Consider the following 15,407-nt stretch of genomic DNA (forward strand, 5'->3'; position numbering starts at 1 on the left):
GGCCTCTCTTTCCTCCTTACCACTGTGCGCACCACTGCCCCCCCAACCCGTTGTTTCCTCTCCCCACTCTCCGCCCTTGCCTGTGGGGAGCTACCAAACCAAACACAACAGTGAGCCTTGCCAAAGGTCACTCTTTGTTGTTATTTATTCTCTTCGGGTTTGCTGGAAGTTTGAAAGAGCTTGAGATGCTGTCAAACCCCCAGATTCCTGGGAGGCAGGGGGATTTCTTGAGCTGCCTGGGAAGCTCTAGCTAAAAGCCACTGTTTGTAAGAAGACATTCGGCTAAGCCCCCGTGGGGCTCTGGGGGGACAGCGAGGTGGGCAGGGCCAGATCGCTCAGCCCCTGCTCCTCCACTGAGGGGTTTCCAGTGAGCCCCGGCCACAGGCAACAAGAGCTGTGGGGGCTACGGCCAGGGGGCTGGATTTCGGAAGGGCTGCCCAGGCCCCGGGCTTGCTCTGAGCTCTGCCTGTTTTTGGTCTTCCAGTCCGCAGCCGCCACAGCCCCAGGTCCCCGAGACTCCCTGGGCAGATGAGGGCGGCTCCGTTTATCACCTGACCGATGAAGACTTTGACCAGTTTGTGAAGGAACACTCCTCTGTCCTCGTCATGTTCCACGCCCCATGTGAGTGGAACCTTGCTCCTCCTGCCACGTCCTCTCCTCCCTGAGCATAGGGCGGGCACTGCTCTGGGACACGTGTCCAGTGAGCCCTTGCCTGTTGGATGCCTCCCCTGTGTGGATGCCCTGGTGCCAGGCGAGGTCCCCACCCCCACAGTGCACACAGTCCACCCCATGTCACCATCGGAACAGCTCTGGTGCCCTGATCAGGCCACAGAGCTCCTTGCCTCAACCTGGAGGGCCTGAGCGGCTTCCTCTAAGTCAGCACAAATTGGGAAATGCAAACGAATTGCCCAGAATTGGAGGAATTAGGACTGGAAGGGCCCTGAGATACCAGCTAGAACAGTAATCACCCCGAATCTAGGTGGGGAAATTGAGGCCCCCAGCAGGCCCTGTATCTTGCCAAATAGCTAAGAGGGCCTGGTGAGGCCAGGGCCAGAGCCTCAGATCCCCCAGCATCTGGAATGCCTTCCTTTCGCTTCAACCTGAAAGTTTCGTAGCCTGAAGCAGCCACAGTGGATCAAGAAAGGGAAATGTGCGAATGCTATAGAAGGCGTTTGCAATAATGACTGGAAAGCCTGCAGCCCAGGAATTTCCTAGGCCAGTGTCCTCCCCATTCCCACGGAGAATGGAAAATTGTTTATAATTTGTTTCCAAGCGGGAGCAGATTGCTCCTGTGGAGGTGAGCAAGGGGATGACAGCCCAGGGATGCAGAGTTCCTGGGAAAGGTGGGCCCACCGCCCACCCCCATGGGTGAGCAAGGTGGGTCCTCAGAACCCTGGGACAGGTGCGTATGTGGCGGGGGGGGGGGGGGGCAGCAGTGTGCTCTTCTCTCAGAGCTTCTTGCTGGCTCTTTGGTCCAGTGATGGTAGGGAAGGATTATGAAGAAGAAGAATGAGCAAGAAATAACTGCTTTGTAGACCAGTGCCATAACCGTCCAGTCCACAGAGGCACCTTCAGCAGGGGAATGTAGTGGTCATCAGCACAGGGTGGGGATCTGTGTGCTAACAGTTGTGTTTCAGCCTGTGGCGATAAAGCAGCTGCCCTCAGGGTCCCCTTCTTTCATCTTACCCACAGTGCTGAAAGGCCAGGAAGATGAGCCCCATTTTACAGATAAGGAGACTGTCACACAGAAATGGCCCAAATTGTTCACTGCTCCGCAAGTGCAGTACTGCTGACCCCCTCCCTGCGCCCCTGCCTTGGGGTGGCACGTGGGTTTGGTTAGTCAGGAGCTATTCGTAAGCGGATCGCTCCCTGCTCGGGATTTCCCCAGCTCCTTTCTGAGAAGTACCAAATTCTTGAGCGGATCCAGAGGTAAAGTCTTCTTATGACCCTTCTTCTGAATTTTTAGAAAACTGACAAATTGCCCCCAAAAGCTAAGTTTCAGAGACCCTCGTGATTAAGGGCAACGATGGGGCCTTAAGAGCACTTCACCCCCAGCTCTGCCCAGGCCTTAATGAGCACAGCGCAGTGTGCATGCAGCTGACACGTGTTCTCAGGCCCATCTCAGAGCTGCAGCAGAGCCGGCGGGAAGTCACGTGGCACGTGGAGTTGGGATCAGCCCACCTGCGTCCCTGTCCCCACAGAGCAGGTCAGTAGTGACTGGCCGTTTTCATTTCCTCCCTGGGAGCTTTGTCCCTTGCAGCCCGACACAGTACCGAGTGGTTTGAGCAGGGGTTCATGGTTGATGCATCTGAGCGTGAAGAGTGTGTATCCCCTTTGATGAATCCTGTGTAGTATCCAAAAACAGTATGTACCACATAGACTGGAGTTTTTTGTCTGTGTTCTTTCTTATAGTCTTAGGTGGTGAGCAACTCACTGTAGGAGCTAATGCCTCCACGGTCTGGGGGCTGGAGCTTGTCTGTAGTGTCCCTCCCTTTCTCTTCCCCTCATGACTCATGCTCTTCCCTTCCTGAACCAGAAGGATCTTGTTCATCGCTCCCCCCTCCCCCACCCAAGGGCCTCTGTGGACACAGAGTGAGGGCTTAATGGACAAGAAACAAACCAGTGAAGTTGTTTAGAGCTAAGTTAGAAAAAGAGAACGGGGAACCAAATGGCAGCTTTTGTTTTCCCCGTCAGTCATTGTTATTAATAAATATTTTGAAACCCACCGTGTTCCTTACAGAGCCCTGTTGAGGGGACTCTGATTTCAAACTTAGCAAACAGAGACGTCTGAGGCTTCTGTTGGTGGGTGTTTGCTTGGGAGGAACCCTGTGTTCTCTGATGAGGCTAGCCCCGTGTGTGTGTGTGCGTGCACACGCACACCTATGTGGGTTTATTTCTGCTGGACTGACAGGGACAGGGAACAGGACAAAAGCATGCAGTGAAGCTTCCTGTTAAAGCTCCCATTGAGTCCTAGCTCTGCGCAGTCACTCCGTATCCAGGAGCATGCAAAGGATGTCATCTGGCAAAGGATGGACTGTGTGTGGTTTTCGAGAGGATTCGGAACCCAGGAGGAGATAGCTGGGAGCAGAGAGCTCTTGGCTGCCTACCTGTGCAGCTCATGCTGGAACTCCAGGGAATCCAGAGCAGTTGTGAACCACTTTTGTGGGGTTTGGGTAACCAGGAGAAAAGGACAGACATCAGGAGGCCAGAGACTGGCCATGCTGTCCTAAGTTTCCCAAGTGCATAAAAGGTGAATTCTGGAAATCACAGCAGTATGACACATTTCCATCTCAGACCAAACAAGGAGTGGTTTAGAAACAGACCATGCTGGAGAGTTAGAAAAACAAGTTGGGGTCTGTCAACAGAAAAAAACCATAGTTTATATAAAGGATCGCTGGTTTGTTTCTTGTGACAGGCTTACTGGGTTATGAATTAGCATGTCTTTGTTCTGTTTTGTTTTTTAATTTAATTTTTTTTTCAGTGACCCAAAATTCATTGTGCACCACACCCAGTGCTCCATGCAATATGTGCCCTCCATAATACCTGCCACCAGGCTCATAGCATGTCCTTGTTTTATCAAAAGCGAGTCTCTGCTTTCCTGACTGTCATGGGGGAAAAGGGGTGGAGTGGCCCACCTTCTTGGTGCTGAATGACTGTGAGTCTAGCTTCGTTCTAGCTGGAGGGCAGTACTTGTTTTTTATTCAGCAGTTTCGTTAAAACTATATATGTAAAAAAAAAAAAAAAGGGATACTTCTAAATCTCCAAAGGTTAGAGCTGGAAAAAGGATAACTAGCTAAAATATTGAACAATTGCATGTAAGATTTTTGAAGATGCCAACAGACTGAAATAGTAGGGCCCAAACCGAAAAGCTGACTTTATTCTTAGGACTTCCTGGTAATTAAAGAGGAGTGCATGTACATATTATAACAGGATAATACGGGAAAATATAGAGAAGAAAATTCACACTCGTGATACTGACTCCCAGAGAGAGCCGCAGTCCCTCTTTACACTGTTATTTCTATGCACAGAGTATATGCTCAGTGTCTCTTTCTTCCTGGGTTCTGCTCTTGAAAGGCCAGGAAGAGAAAGGGTCTTCAGCTTTCCGTCTGACTGTTGCCTGCCTCGGGTGGCTGTTCCCTGGCACGTGTAGGTTCCAGAGGCAGATTACTTGTTTCCGTGCCTAGAACCTTCCTGGGGCGCCTATGGAACTACTCTCCTGGGTTCTTGAGGAAAGGCACACGGGCCCCTCATTGTTGGATATCATCAGCAGTCCAGTGGTCTGCTTCTTTCCCTTTTCCAGCTTTCCTGCCACTTGCCCCCTCAGCCTCATCTCAGCCTTCTCTCCCTTCCCCTCTGATTCTAGCTGGAGTAGGTTAGCAACCTCACACAGATCCTTCTGCTTCCTCTACATCCTGATGTCTGAGTGGTCACTGAGCAAATAAGCACAGGCCCAGCACAGGGTGGGCCCCTCCACGCACATGAGCTCCAGTCCTGACCTAGGTCACACCGTGGGAGTGATGGGAGCTGAGATTTATAAGTGGGCTTGCCCCATGGACCTTGCCTTCCAGAATAAGGCTGAGCCTCGTGGGGAGTAGCAGGCTCCGAGAGGAGGGTGTGCACTGCACAGGGCAAGGACCGAGCTGGGGCCTCACGTAGAGCCCTGGGGGCAGCCCGCCCTCACTCCGCACTTCCCCCTTTCCTCCATCTGGCCCTCAGTGTGGAGCCTGGCATGCGTGCAGGAGGCTGCAGCACTAGGCCCAGCTCTGCGATCCCCAGAGGACACAGTGTCCACAAAGGGTGTGGCAGTAGGACACAGACTTCTGCTGCTCCCCGGGCCTTTTGTTTCTTTTTGCGGCATCCTGAAGGAGAAAAGTCAGACTACATGCGTTCCCTCCTCTTCTTGTCCTTTTTACTTTGTTGCACTAACATCCACCTGCTCCTCCTTCTCCAAGAACCTCCGTTGGGCCAGAGGAGGTCACAGTGCTGAAATAACACCGCCTGAGCAAGCATCACTCATGTGGGGACAGCAGAAGGAACATAGGGGCGCTCCTGGGGAGGGTGTCCCTGAGGAGCAGCCTGTCTTCTTTTTAGGATTTTATTTATTTATTTATTTGAGAGTGAGAGAGAGAGAGAGAGCATGAGCAGGGGGAGGGCAAAGGAAGAGGAAAAGGCAGCCTCCTCGCTGAGCAGGGATCCTGATGTAGGGCTCAATCCCAGGACCACAAGATCATGACCCAAGCCGAAGGCAGATGCTCAACCGACTGAGCCACCCAGACGCCATCCTCCCCCTGCAGATGTTTTCTTAGAAACGTGTGCTGGAGGCTGCTGGGCTGTCTCTTTAGATTTGGTGGCAGATTGCTGTCAGGCTCCACATTTTCTGCTTATTAGTTTCCTTCTTATTCTCAAGTAATATGACTTTTGTAGAAAATATAGAAAGTACAGAGAAGTATAAATGATATCGGAAAAAAAAAACCCTAGCTATAATCCTATTATCCAGAAGCAACCATTTTTCACTTGGTTTCTAGTTTCTTTCCCCCCATTTTTTAAGGCTTTTCAATTAGCATATAGTTGACTTACTTTTCTGATGTGTAGATTTATGTAACCATCATGCCATAAACTCCTTCGTGCTATCACTTTAATTTTTTAATTGTACCAATAACGTAAGGATAATAATGGCATTTTTGTTACTGACCATCCAAGGTCCAAGGGAGACACAAGACTGTAGGGCAAACAGTGAAAGCCCTTGCTCCCCACCCTGCCCCCTGACCAGAGCAGACCACTGCTACCAGTCAGAACTACCTTCTCCTTCTGTGCTTCTACCTAAATAACAGTGTTTTTGTTTTTATTCTTTATGTAAATAGGATCATTTCCTGTCTTTCTGTTCTGTGGCTTCTTTTCACTTAGCAGTGGGTCGTGAAGATTGTTTTGTGTACATGTAGATGTTGGTGTATAAATCTACCTCAGTCTTTTTAATCTTTGAATAGCATTTAATCATTGAGATACAGATTTTTAATCATTTCCTGTTGATAGACATTTGCTGACAGCCTTTGATTATTCAGACAATGCCATGAACATTTGTAAACATATGTATTTGGGAACACGTCTAAATATTTATGACTAACTCCTGAAACCGCAGTTCTGGGCTGCAGGATGTGTGCTTGAGCTTTGATACATACTGCGAGCTTCCCTGCAGAAAGGTTCCACCACCCCCGGCTGTGTGTGACAGAGCCTGCGCCCCGGCTATGTGTGACAGAGCCTGCGCCCTGGCCATGTGTGTGACAGAACCTGCTACCCGGCTGTATGTGACAGAGCCTGCGCCCTGGCCACGTGTGACAGAGCCTGCGCCCCGGCTGTGTGTGTGACAGAGCCTGCACCCCAGCTGTGTGTGACAGAGCCTGCACCCTGGCCATGTGTGTGACAGAGCCTGTGCCCGGCCGTGTGTGACAGAGCCTGCGCCCTGGCTGTGTGTGACAGAGCCTGCACCCTGGCCGTGTATGACAGAGCTGCATGCCGGCTGTGTGTGACAGAGGCCATGCCCCAGCCGTGTGTGACAGAGCCTGCATCCTTGCCAGCTGTGGACACTGTCAGCCTCTCATCTTCCTGCTAAACTGGGCAAAAGGGCAACTTGTGCACAGCTCCCCGGCCTCCAGAGAAATCGAGTGTCCTTTCACGTGCTAGTCAGCCTTCTGTATTTCTGCGAACCACCTATTTGTATCCTTTGCCCATTTTTTTACTGGGTTGTCTTTTTTTCTTGACCTAGAACTCTGTACTTATGGGTAGTAATATTTATCTCTTTTCTGTGTTCCAGATGTTCTCTTTGTAGTCTATGGCCAGCTTTTACTTTCGTGATAGTACCTTTCATTGCACAGAAGTTTTACCTTTTGTGTGGTCAAATAGGAAGAAGAATATTTATGGGGTACTTACTATGGATCAGGCATTCCTTCTAAGCACTTTCCATATACTAACTCATTTAATGTTCATAACAAATCTTATGAGGTAGGTATTATGATTATGCCCAGTTTACAGGTTAGGAAAGAAAGGCATCTGAATGTTGAGAAACTGGCCAGAGTCACTTAGCTAAGAAGGTAGAACTAGGATTAAAACCTGCACCCTTGAGCCTTCTGCAAGACTGCCTTTCCCCACCCTGACCTCTGGGATTCATGGCTTGCTCGGGAAGTCCACCCCTCAGATATAAAACTAGTGCCCTGTGTGTTTTATTATAATATATTTTTTTTTGTCTCGTTCTTTAATTCATCTGGATTCTTCATTCCATTGTGCCAGATGGGAGGAAAGGATTTAATTTTATTTCTCTAAGTCCTTTTTTTTCCATGCATGTTTTTCTCTTACATTTTTCTTAAGATTATCTTGTATTTTCTTATGTTATTAAAAATGCTTTTCTGTACATGCTTTTTGTGGTCACATAATATTCCATTGTATAATGGCACCATAAATTACTTAACCAGCTCCATAATGTTGAAGGTTCGAGTTGTTTACCGTATTTCTGCATTATAAATCACACTGCAGAGAACAGTTTTATGCATAAATATTTGTCCACATGTCAGATTATTTCCTTAGGATAGAAGCCTAGAAGAAAAAATTTAAAAGCCTGTTATCTGTATTTTCCACTAATACAAAGGAAGAAAAAAAACCCACTCTGTTTTTGCACACGAAGAGGGCCACATGATGGATGGAAGCATCCATCAGTGTGTGAGTCTGCCCCAGAGTATCTGTGAGTATCTACGAATCAGCTTTGTTGTGTAGACAGCTGGAAGCCTTAGAAGAGCCCTGAGGTCTCTGGGGGCGCTCATCACAATGTTAGAACATGAGTGTTTCTGCTGGCATCTGTAGGAGCCCCACTTCCCTCACATGCCCTCAGCCAGGTTCCAGGCAAGGCAGCAGGAATGTGGATAGGAAAATCCAGCCTCCTGTAGAGGCTCAGCTATAAGAGAGCTTTCCAGATTAATCTTGGTTCCCTGGGAAATTCCTGTTCCAGGATCCAGGAACGTCTCCATAGCTGGTCTGTAATAAAATCGTAAGTGTATCTAAAGTTAATGTAATCCAGGGGAATTGGAAAGCTTGGGGTTGACAGGAGGCAACATTCCCATAGCCAGGAAGGAGTGTGCTCAAAGAGTTGACGTGCGGCCTCTGTGCCAGGCCATGAAAATCAGCGTCTGCACACTTACACAGATGATAAAAACCCAACAAGGAACTTCGGCAGTAAAACTTAATGGCCTATCAAATCACAATCGGAACACTAAAACGCAGTGGGCTGGAGTCCTGCTCCTGCTTTCTAACCTCCCCTTCTGGCTGTCCCGCAGTCCATGCCGCCAGGACGTCCTGAAGGCCAGGCCCAGGATTTTAGGGCTGGGGTCAAGGCAGGCATGACCCAAGACCCATGGGTCTCCAGAATAGGTGGGTGCCAGCAGAGGACATGTTTGCGCAGCTGGACCTTTCTCCTCTTTGGGGCCTGGCCAGTCTCCTTCTCATAAACTCTCTTTACAGAAGCTTGTTGCTTGGCCTTCCTATCTGTTCAGATTGCTGAGGGAATTCATGGTGGAAGCACAAGCCACGATTAGTTTAGGGTATGAATGAGAAGCTGTAGAACAACATCCATAGATGGATTTCCAGAGCTGTTTTCCAGACCTTGTAAGGAGCAGGAGAAGTGTACCACGTGGTGGTGGGGAGGGAGGAGACATGCCTAGTGACCGGCTTGGCTGCCAGTGATGCTAGATAGAGGTGTTTAGTCAAACTAGCAACTGTTCAGGTCCAAGCAGGACTCTTGCCCCAAAAGAATTTCACCCAGTTAAACCTTGTGTGCACAGGTGTAAACCTCAACCATCCAGCCATGAGGTGAATTCATCCAAAAAGCGTGTGGACTGACATCCTCAGTACCAGGGATGTGATGGTGAGCCGGACAGATGGCAAAGCCTGTGGGGAGCTTCCACTCTGGTTGGGACGGACTGGTTCAGATAAGCAGGTTACTCCAACTGTTCTGAGTACCGTTGAGAAGATGAACAGGATATTGGAAGAGACGTGATGTGTGAGGCTCCTTGGGGTTAGCTGGTCAGAGGATTCTCTGTGGAAGTGAAATTTGAGCTAAAGCCTGAATGATGTGAAGTGATCAGCCATGCACAGACCTGGAGGAAAGATCGTGTTCCAGGTAACTGTACTTGACGAGCCCTGATGTGGAAAGGAGCTTGGTCTGATAGAACAGAAAGAAGGCCACGGGCTGCAGAGCGGAGGACAGGAGGGAGGAGACCGGAGCTGCAGCTGGTAGGTAGGAGAGACCGATGGTGCGTGGCCTGTGGCCATGGTAGGGTCTGGATTTTGATCTGCCTGTGATAGGAAGCCATTGCAGAGTTTCAGCCAAGGGAGTGTGACCTGATTTATGTCTTGAAAAGATGTCCTGGCTGCTCCTAAGTATCAGAAGACAGCAATGGAACAGTCACAAGGCCGGCCAAAATTAAATGGCGTGGAAATGTATGCATAAGAAGGACTTTGTGAGTGGAAGAGGAGTGGGCAGTTTGGTGGGGTGGAATGAACTGAAGACTCAGAGCAGGGCCCGAAGCTTGGTAGGCACTGTGTGGAGATGCCTGGTCCATCGGGGCTGGTGGTTGTGGTGATGAGGAGTGGGTGCTGGGGGCCAGGAGAACTTTGGAGAAAAGGTGGGTTCATGTGGACATGGTGATGGGAACTCCAGCCAGAAATTCCACCTTTATCCCATATGGAGGCCCCACGTTTGTCACTTCATCTCCCAGAGCCACCATTTCTGGCTCTAAGGAGCTTTGTCTTGTCTGTCTCATCGGGCTGCCAAAGAAAGTATGTGGAAGCCCAGGACAGAGGGCAAGTACTTTCATTATTTTAAGGAGAGTCCTGGGAGACTGAGCTGCAAGTTCAGAAGAGAGCTGTGAGTGCAAGCTGGAGAGTCTGGACGTTTCCTGGCATATCTTCTGCCCCTCCCTCCTATGTCTGACAGACCCTTCGTCCCAGTGAGTGAGTTCTTGAGCTCAGAGTGTATCTCTGGCCCACCACTGAGAGAAGCTGGCCAGTGATATGGAGTCTGTTTGCCCCTCATCTGGGCAGTGACATCAAAGGGCCAGAATCTCATAAAGGTTTGAAGGTGAATTTTCTCATCTTCACGGATCCTGCCATATTGACTGGGATATTTTGAAAAGAAATCACGGTTTTTCTGTCAGGGGCAATGGCTGGCTTTTCTTTGTCCTCCCTCCACCCCCTCCCCACTCCATCCACTGCCCACCTTGACTGCAGCATTCATCTCCTGTTTAAGGGGAGAGGGTGATCAGGGGTACATCTCCCTGCCTGCCCTGCCTTCTTTGGAGGCCAGTTGGAGTCTTGAGCCCAGGTCCTTTTAGGCCTGCCCTGATGTTCTCCCTTGTGCCTCCTGGGCTGAGTGGGTCTGGACTCAAGCTGCTCACTTCCTCCTTTCTGGGGCAGGCTGAATTTTTGGGTGACAGATCAGCACCAGGAGTGAGCTTCCTTTTCTCGACTGGTCTTCATGTTAGGTGAGCCTCCAGCACCCCAGTCAGGGAACGCCAGCCTAGCAGCAGGCCAGTGGGGTGCTTGATACCTTGGGGTGGGTGGCAGGGAGCTGTCCGCCTGGAGGTAGGTGGGCAGGGGGATCCCCATTAAGAGTCTAGAATCCCTTCATCCCCACCATAACACCCCCAAAATGACTTATTCCTTTTATTTTAGTGAGAACCAGGGAAAAAAAGTTCATTTTTACATATTCTGTGTTATGTCAGTGGAATCTTCCTGAGAACATCTCATTACCTGGATGGGTGTGAGAGGGAACCCAAGCCTGGACTCTCATGGGGCAACTCTGTGCTCTTCTGCCCCGCCCCCCATGGGAAAGTAAATGCCTCAGAGTCGGGCCTCGTCTGCCATGGCTTTTAACCTGGGATCTGGGAGTCAGTCAGGGGATTGGATCCCTGTGAAGTGATACATAAATTTGGACTATATTGGCATCAGTTTTGGAGGAGGGAAAAAGAAGCTTTATTATATTTTCAAGTGTGTCAGTGACCCAGGAAGGCCCAGAGCCCCAAGCTGAGCCAAAGGAGACATTCTCCATTTGCCACTGGGGGCAGCCACTGCCTACAGCGAGTGTGGGGAGAGGCCGGGGTGGCGGACGGTGGGCTGCCTGTTTTCCATCTGGACGGTGGGCTGCCTGTTTTCCATCTGGGCGATGGTTCAGTGGAGTAGAAGTAGCAGTGCGTGCTCTGTGTGCTTCGGGCATATTCTGTTAAATGGGGTTTTGTGGCTGTTCCTGAAAATCTGCAAGGAATCTCTGTTCAAAATTGTTTCTTTGGGGAAAACACATTTTCAGTTCCAAACAACCCACTTACCAAAACAAAACAAAACAAAAAACCTTTGTAACCTGGTGGCATAGAATGTTACAAATGGGTTGTGATAGCATGAGATGTTTCTAGCTGGAAAACGACATTCTTATGTTTCAATTTCATGACAACCATGTCACCCCTATGGCTCATGAAGTCCTGAGTGGGCTGTAGTCAGAGCACAGGCCCATAGGTGTCCCTCATTTTGGGGCCCATTTGAGAAGGGTCAAAATGCTGTTGCAGCTGAGAATCGTAGCTGCTCCCTGGGCTGGATGCCATCGGAGACTGTCCGATGGGTCATGTCATGGCTCCCGAGTGCGCTGTCCAGGCGAGGAGCTCGGCAGCTCTCCAGCCAGGAGCTGAATGATCATTTACAGCTTCTGCTGTCAGTGCCTGGTGGGTGCAGCGTAGCCACTGTGGACCCCTTGTCCCTACAAGGGACAGGTATGCAGGGACTGAGGAAGCTGGGGATGGGCAGCAGCGGAAGGGACAAGTTTGTGTCCCAGTGCCTCCTACGGCTGGGCTCTGCGGGAATGACCTGGAAGAGAGAGGCACTTTTGTCCCAGTCCCCTGCTCCAGTTAAAGCAGGAATGCCCGTTCTGTGGCTCAGTGGCTTCTGGAGGCTGTCAGAGGTGTCCTCGGCTAATCCTGGAGGTCTGTCTGCCTCCCTATTTCTCAAGGCAGTTATGAGAATCGTGGTGCTGTCAGCTGCCACACAGCAGCCCCCGTCATGAGAAGGCCGTGGTTTGCCCCTGTCTGCTGCTTAGCCTGCTTCCTGTCTGGAAAGATCCTGAAGCTGGCTGTGTGGGGGCCTGAGCCAGTCTGGACCACCTCGCTGAACAGCCCCTGCAGCATTAAAAGCCAGAAAGTACTCTCTATGCAAACAAAAGTTGTTTGCAAATGTCCTGACGTCACCTATCAAAGTGATCACTTACTTGTTAATGTATCATATTGATTATTCATGACATTACTGAATTTGCATGGTGGTAAGGAGAGGGCACAGCAGTGTTCGTACCAAGAAAGAGGCATTCGGAAAAGATGATCCAGATCCCTGCGCCCGTCCTATCATACGTCCTCCCACGTGGGAACAGTTGGAATGTATTCTTGCTTCTGGGAATGCTTATTCCCAATTCAAGGCACAGACCCCCTTCTGCCTAGAGGGTGGGGGGGATGACAGGGGTAGTGGCATGGGGCTGGGAGGCACATACTGCTGCTGGTGGCTGTGTCTGTAGCCTTGGCCAGTTGCCTACCTTCTTAGTGCCTTAGTTTTCTCATCTGTGAAATGGAGATAATATCAGCTTATACCTTTGTAGGGCTGTTGTGAGGTTCTGAAGCACTTAGAGCAGTGCCTGGCTCTCAGGACCTATATATATATGTGTATGTTGCCAGTATTTTTTATGTAGTTGCTTTGGTTTTGCCTCTGCACCCCCCCCCCCGCCCCCGCCTGCACTGAGTGGATTAGGGGAAAGGTTTCTGTCCTCTGCGCTGGTGCTGCTTTTCTCTCAGGTGCCCCTGGTGTCTGGGAATAGGGCGCCGCTGTCTTACAGAGGCAGGGGACCTCACTGGAGCCTCCATGCCATGGGAATGGTTTCTCTGCTTCCCACAGGGTGTGGACACTGTAAGAAAATGAAGCCAGAGTTTGAGAGCGCAGCGGAAGTCCTCCACGGAGAAGCAGATGTAAGCTTCCTTTCCTGAACCTCCCCCCACCATTTTTCCCTGAAGACTCAGTGACACAGATCCCTGCAGGGACTTTCCCCTGCAAGCTCCCGGAGGTCTACAGCACTTCACCGCCCCAAATACACATGTCTTAGGTTGGAGGGGCCCCTACCCGGGATGGAGGGGCGCAGAGTGACTCTAAGGTCCTGTTCCCACCCTGTCCATGTGACCTCTGCCAGGTTGTGGCCCTGGGGTGAAGCCCCAGAGTTCACCCTCTTTTCTCTGGGACCTTGGCTCTTGGGAACAGCCAGGGTCTACACAGCCTAGTTGGTAGGACAGATTTAAAAGTCTCCCTTCAGCCCACAAATAAACCATGGACACCAGTGGACGTATCCTGGGGATGTACGAGTCCTGGGGGCCAGCCACCCCAGAGAAGTGCTGGCAGGTCCTGGGGGCGTTGGGGGCTGGCATCTGGGCTCCTCTTCTGCCGGCACTGTGTCTGAGGCTGTGATGCATGGTTGGCCTCTCCCCCATCCCAGAGCTCTGGTGTCCTTGCAGCTGTCGATGCCACCGTCAACAAGGCCTTGGCAGAGAGATTCCACATTTCCGAGTTTCCCACACTGAAGTATTTTAAGAATGGAGAGAAATCCGCAGTGCCTGCGCTCAGAACAAAGAAGAACTTTATTGACTGGATGCGAAAGTAAGTGTGGCGGGCTCAGCAGCACATCCCGACTCCTGGCCACTGGCCCCTGGAGCTGGCCCCATGGACACAGAGGAGCCCTGAGGAACTGCTGACCTTGGCTCAGGGCCACAGGAGCCAAGGTGGACTTGACTTCCCCAGTTCCAGAGCCATCTCTGGTGTGCAGGCCACGTGTCCTCACCCAGCCTGTTTCACTGGCACCAGGGGCAGTGGGTGGCATGTTTCTCTTCTTGAGGGACCCCCCTTTCCCTGTGTCCTAGCCCCAGGCTTCATCATGGCATCTTACTCCATCTGCTTGAAATGGCTGAAGGACATACACAGCTCTTGACATTCAGAGCTAGACTCGTTCAGGCCCAGGTCTGCTAGTGGTTGACTGGACCTCTGGGAGTGTCCACGAGGCAGCCTGTGGCGGTTTGGGGTTGAGAACATAGACGGTCAAGTGTTTCTTCAGTCTGTGTAGTAGTTTGCTGATTTACCACAACAGGAAACACAGACTTATGGCTCAACGGCAGGAGTTTACTCTCTCACAGTTCCACAGACCACAAGTTCAAGATGAGATGTCAGCAGGGTTGGTCTCTCTCCTTGGCTGTCTTCTGCTCCGTGTCTTCACAGGGTCTTCCATCTGCGTCTGAGTCCTAATCTCTTCTTGAAGGACACCAGTAAGATTAGGGTAGGGCCCACCCCAGTGACATCATCTTAACTTAATTATCTCTCTAAAGACCCCTGTCTCCAAAGACAGTCACATTCCAAGGTACTTGGGGGCTGGGACTTTAACATGTGAATGGGGAGCAGGGCACAGCTCAGCCTTTAACGGCCTACAAGTCCAGAGAACCTGAGTAGTCTCGTAATTACTAGCCCAAGGACCTCCCACTCCCCCAAGGTCTTTGGAACCTGCAGTTCTAAGCATTTCCCTCTCCTGTGAGGGAGAGGAAGCTGTCACTGACCGTATTGCTACGTAAGTGGTAATTCCCTCCCAGCCTTTGCCAAGTGCTTTTTTACCTGCTGCCCATTTTATGCTCAGATCCTGTGAGGTCATGGGTTTTAGTTTTTGTTTTTTTAAGGTTTGTTTATTTGAGAGAGAAAGCATGCACACGTGCGCATCAGGGTGGGGGCGGGGGGCGGGGGGAATCCCAGGCAGACTCCCCACTGAGCACAGAGCCCCGCAGGGCTTGATCCCACGCGAGATCATGACCTGAGCCGAAACCAAGAGGCAGAAGCTCAACCGACTGAGCCATGCAAGCACCCCCAGGTCAGAGTTTCTATTCCTGTTTCCTTGATGAAGGAACTAAAGTTCAGAGAGAGGATAGGGGCCTTGTCTAGACACAAATAGCACTTCTTTTGGGAGCTCAGAAAGCATCCTCAGGCAGAGCTGAGGATTGAGCATCCTCAGGCAGGACTGAGACGTGTCACCCAGGAGCAGGGTGGGCACTGGTGAGTCCGGTGGTGTTTCCAGGCTGTGCACAAGGGGTGTGCTGTGGGTGTCTGTGACGTGCTCACCAGCAGGCTGGCCTGGGGACGCAGGAGCCCGGGCAAAGGAGCTTCTATCCCCATGCAAGAGGATAGCTGGTACCTGGAGAGGTGTCCCGCCCTGAAAGGGGCTCGGGTCTCCCACACCTTCACAGAATGGCTTCCTGATAGGCTCCTCAGAGGGAATCAGAGTACCTCCGCGGACGGTACAGAGTTGTTTGGTTTAAACT

The 15,407-nt window shown here is 50.9% G+C and overlaps 1 protein-coding gene across 1 annotated transcript in view; it reads left to right on the top strand.

The window, feature by feature from the left end:
- The window catches only part of LOC111155118 (protein disulfide isomerase family A member 5), a 90,121-nt gene that overhangs the window by 63,222 nt on the left and 11,492 nt on the right, over positions 1-15,407 (top strand). The window contains exons 11-13 of the mRNA XM_022515183.1: positions 485-621; positions 12,961-13,031; positions 13,550-13,710. Coding sequence (XP_022370891.1) covers positions 485-621; positions 12,961-13,031; positions 13,550-13,710 — 369 coding nt within the window. The remainder of the gene's footprint in view (positions 1-484; positions 622-12,960; positions 13,032-13,549; positions 13,711-15,407) is intronic.

Source organism: Enhydra lutris, unplaced genomic scaffold (genome assembly GCF_002288905.1).
Source record: "Enhydra lutris kenyoni isolate GAN:26980312 unplaced genomic scaffold, ASM228890v2 scaffoldscaffold39, whole genome shotgun sequence".
NCBI classification, from domain to species: Eukaryota; Metazoa; Chordata; class Mammalia; order Carnivora; family Mustelidae; genus Enhydra; species Enhydra lutris.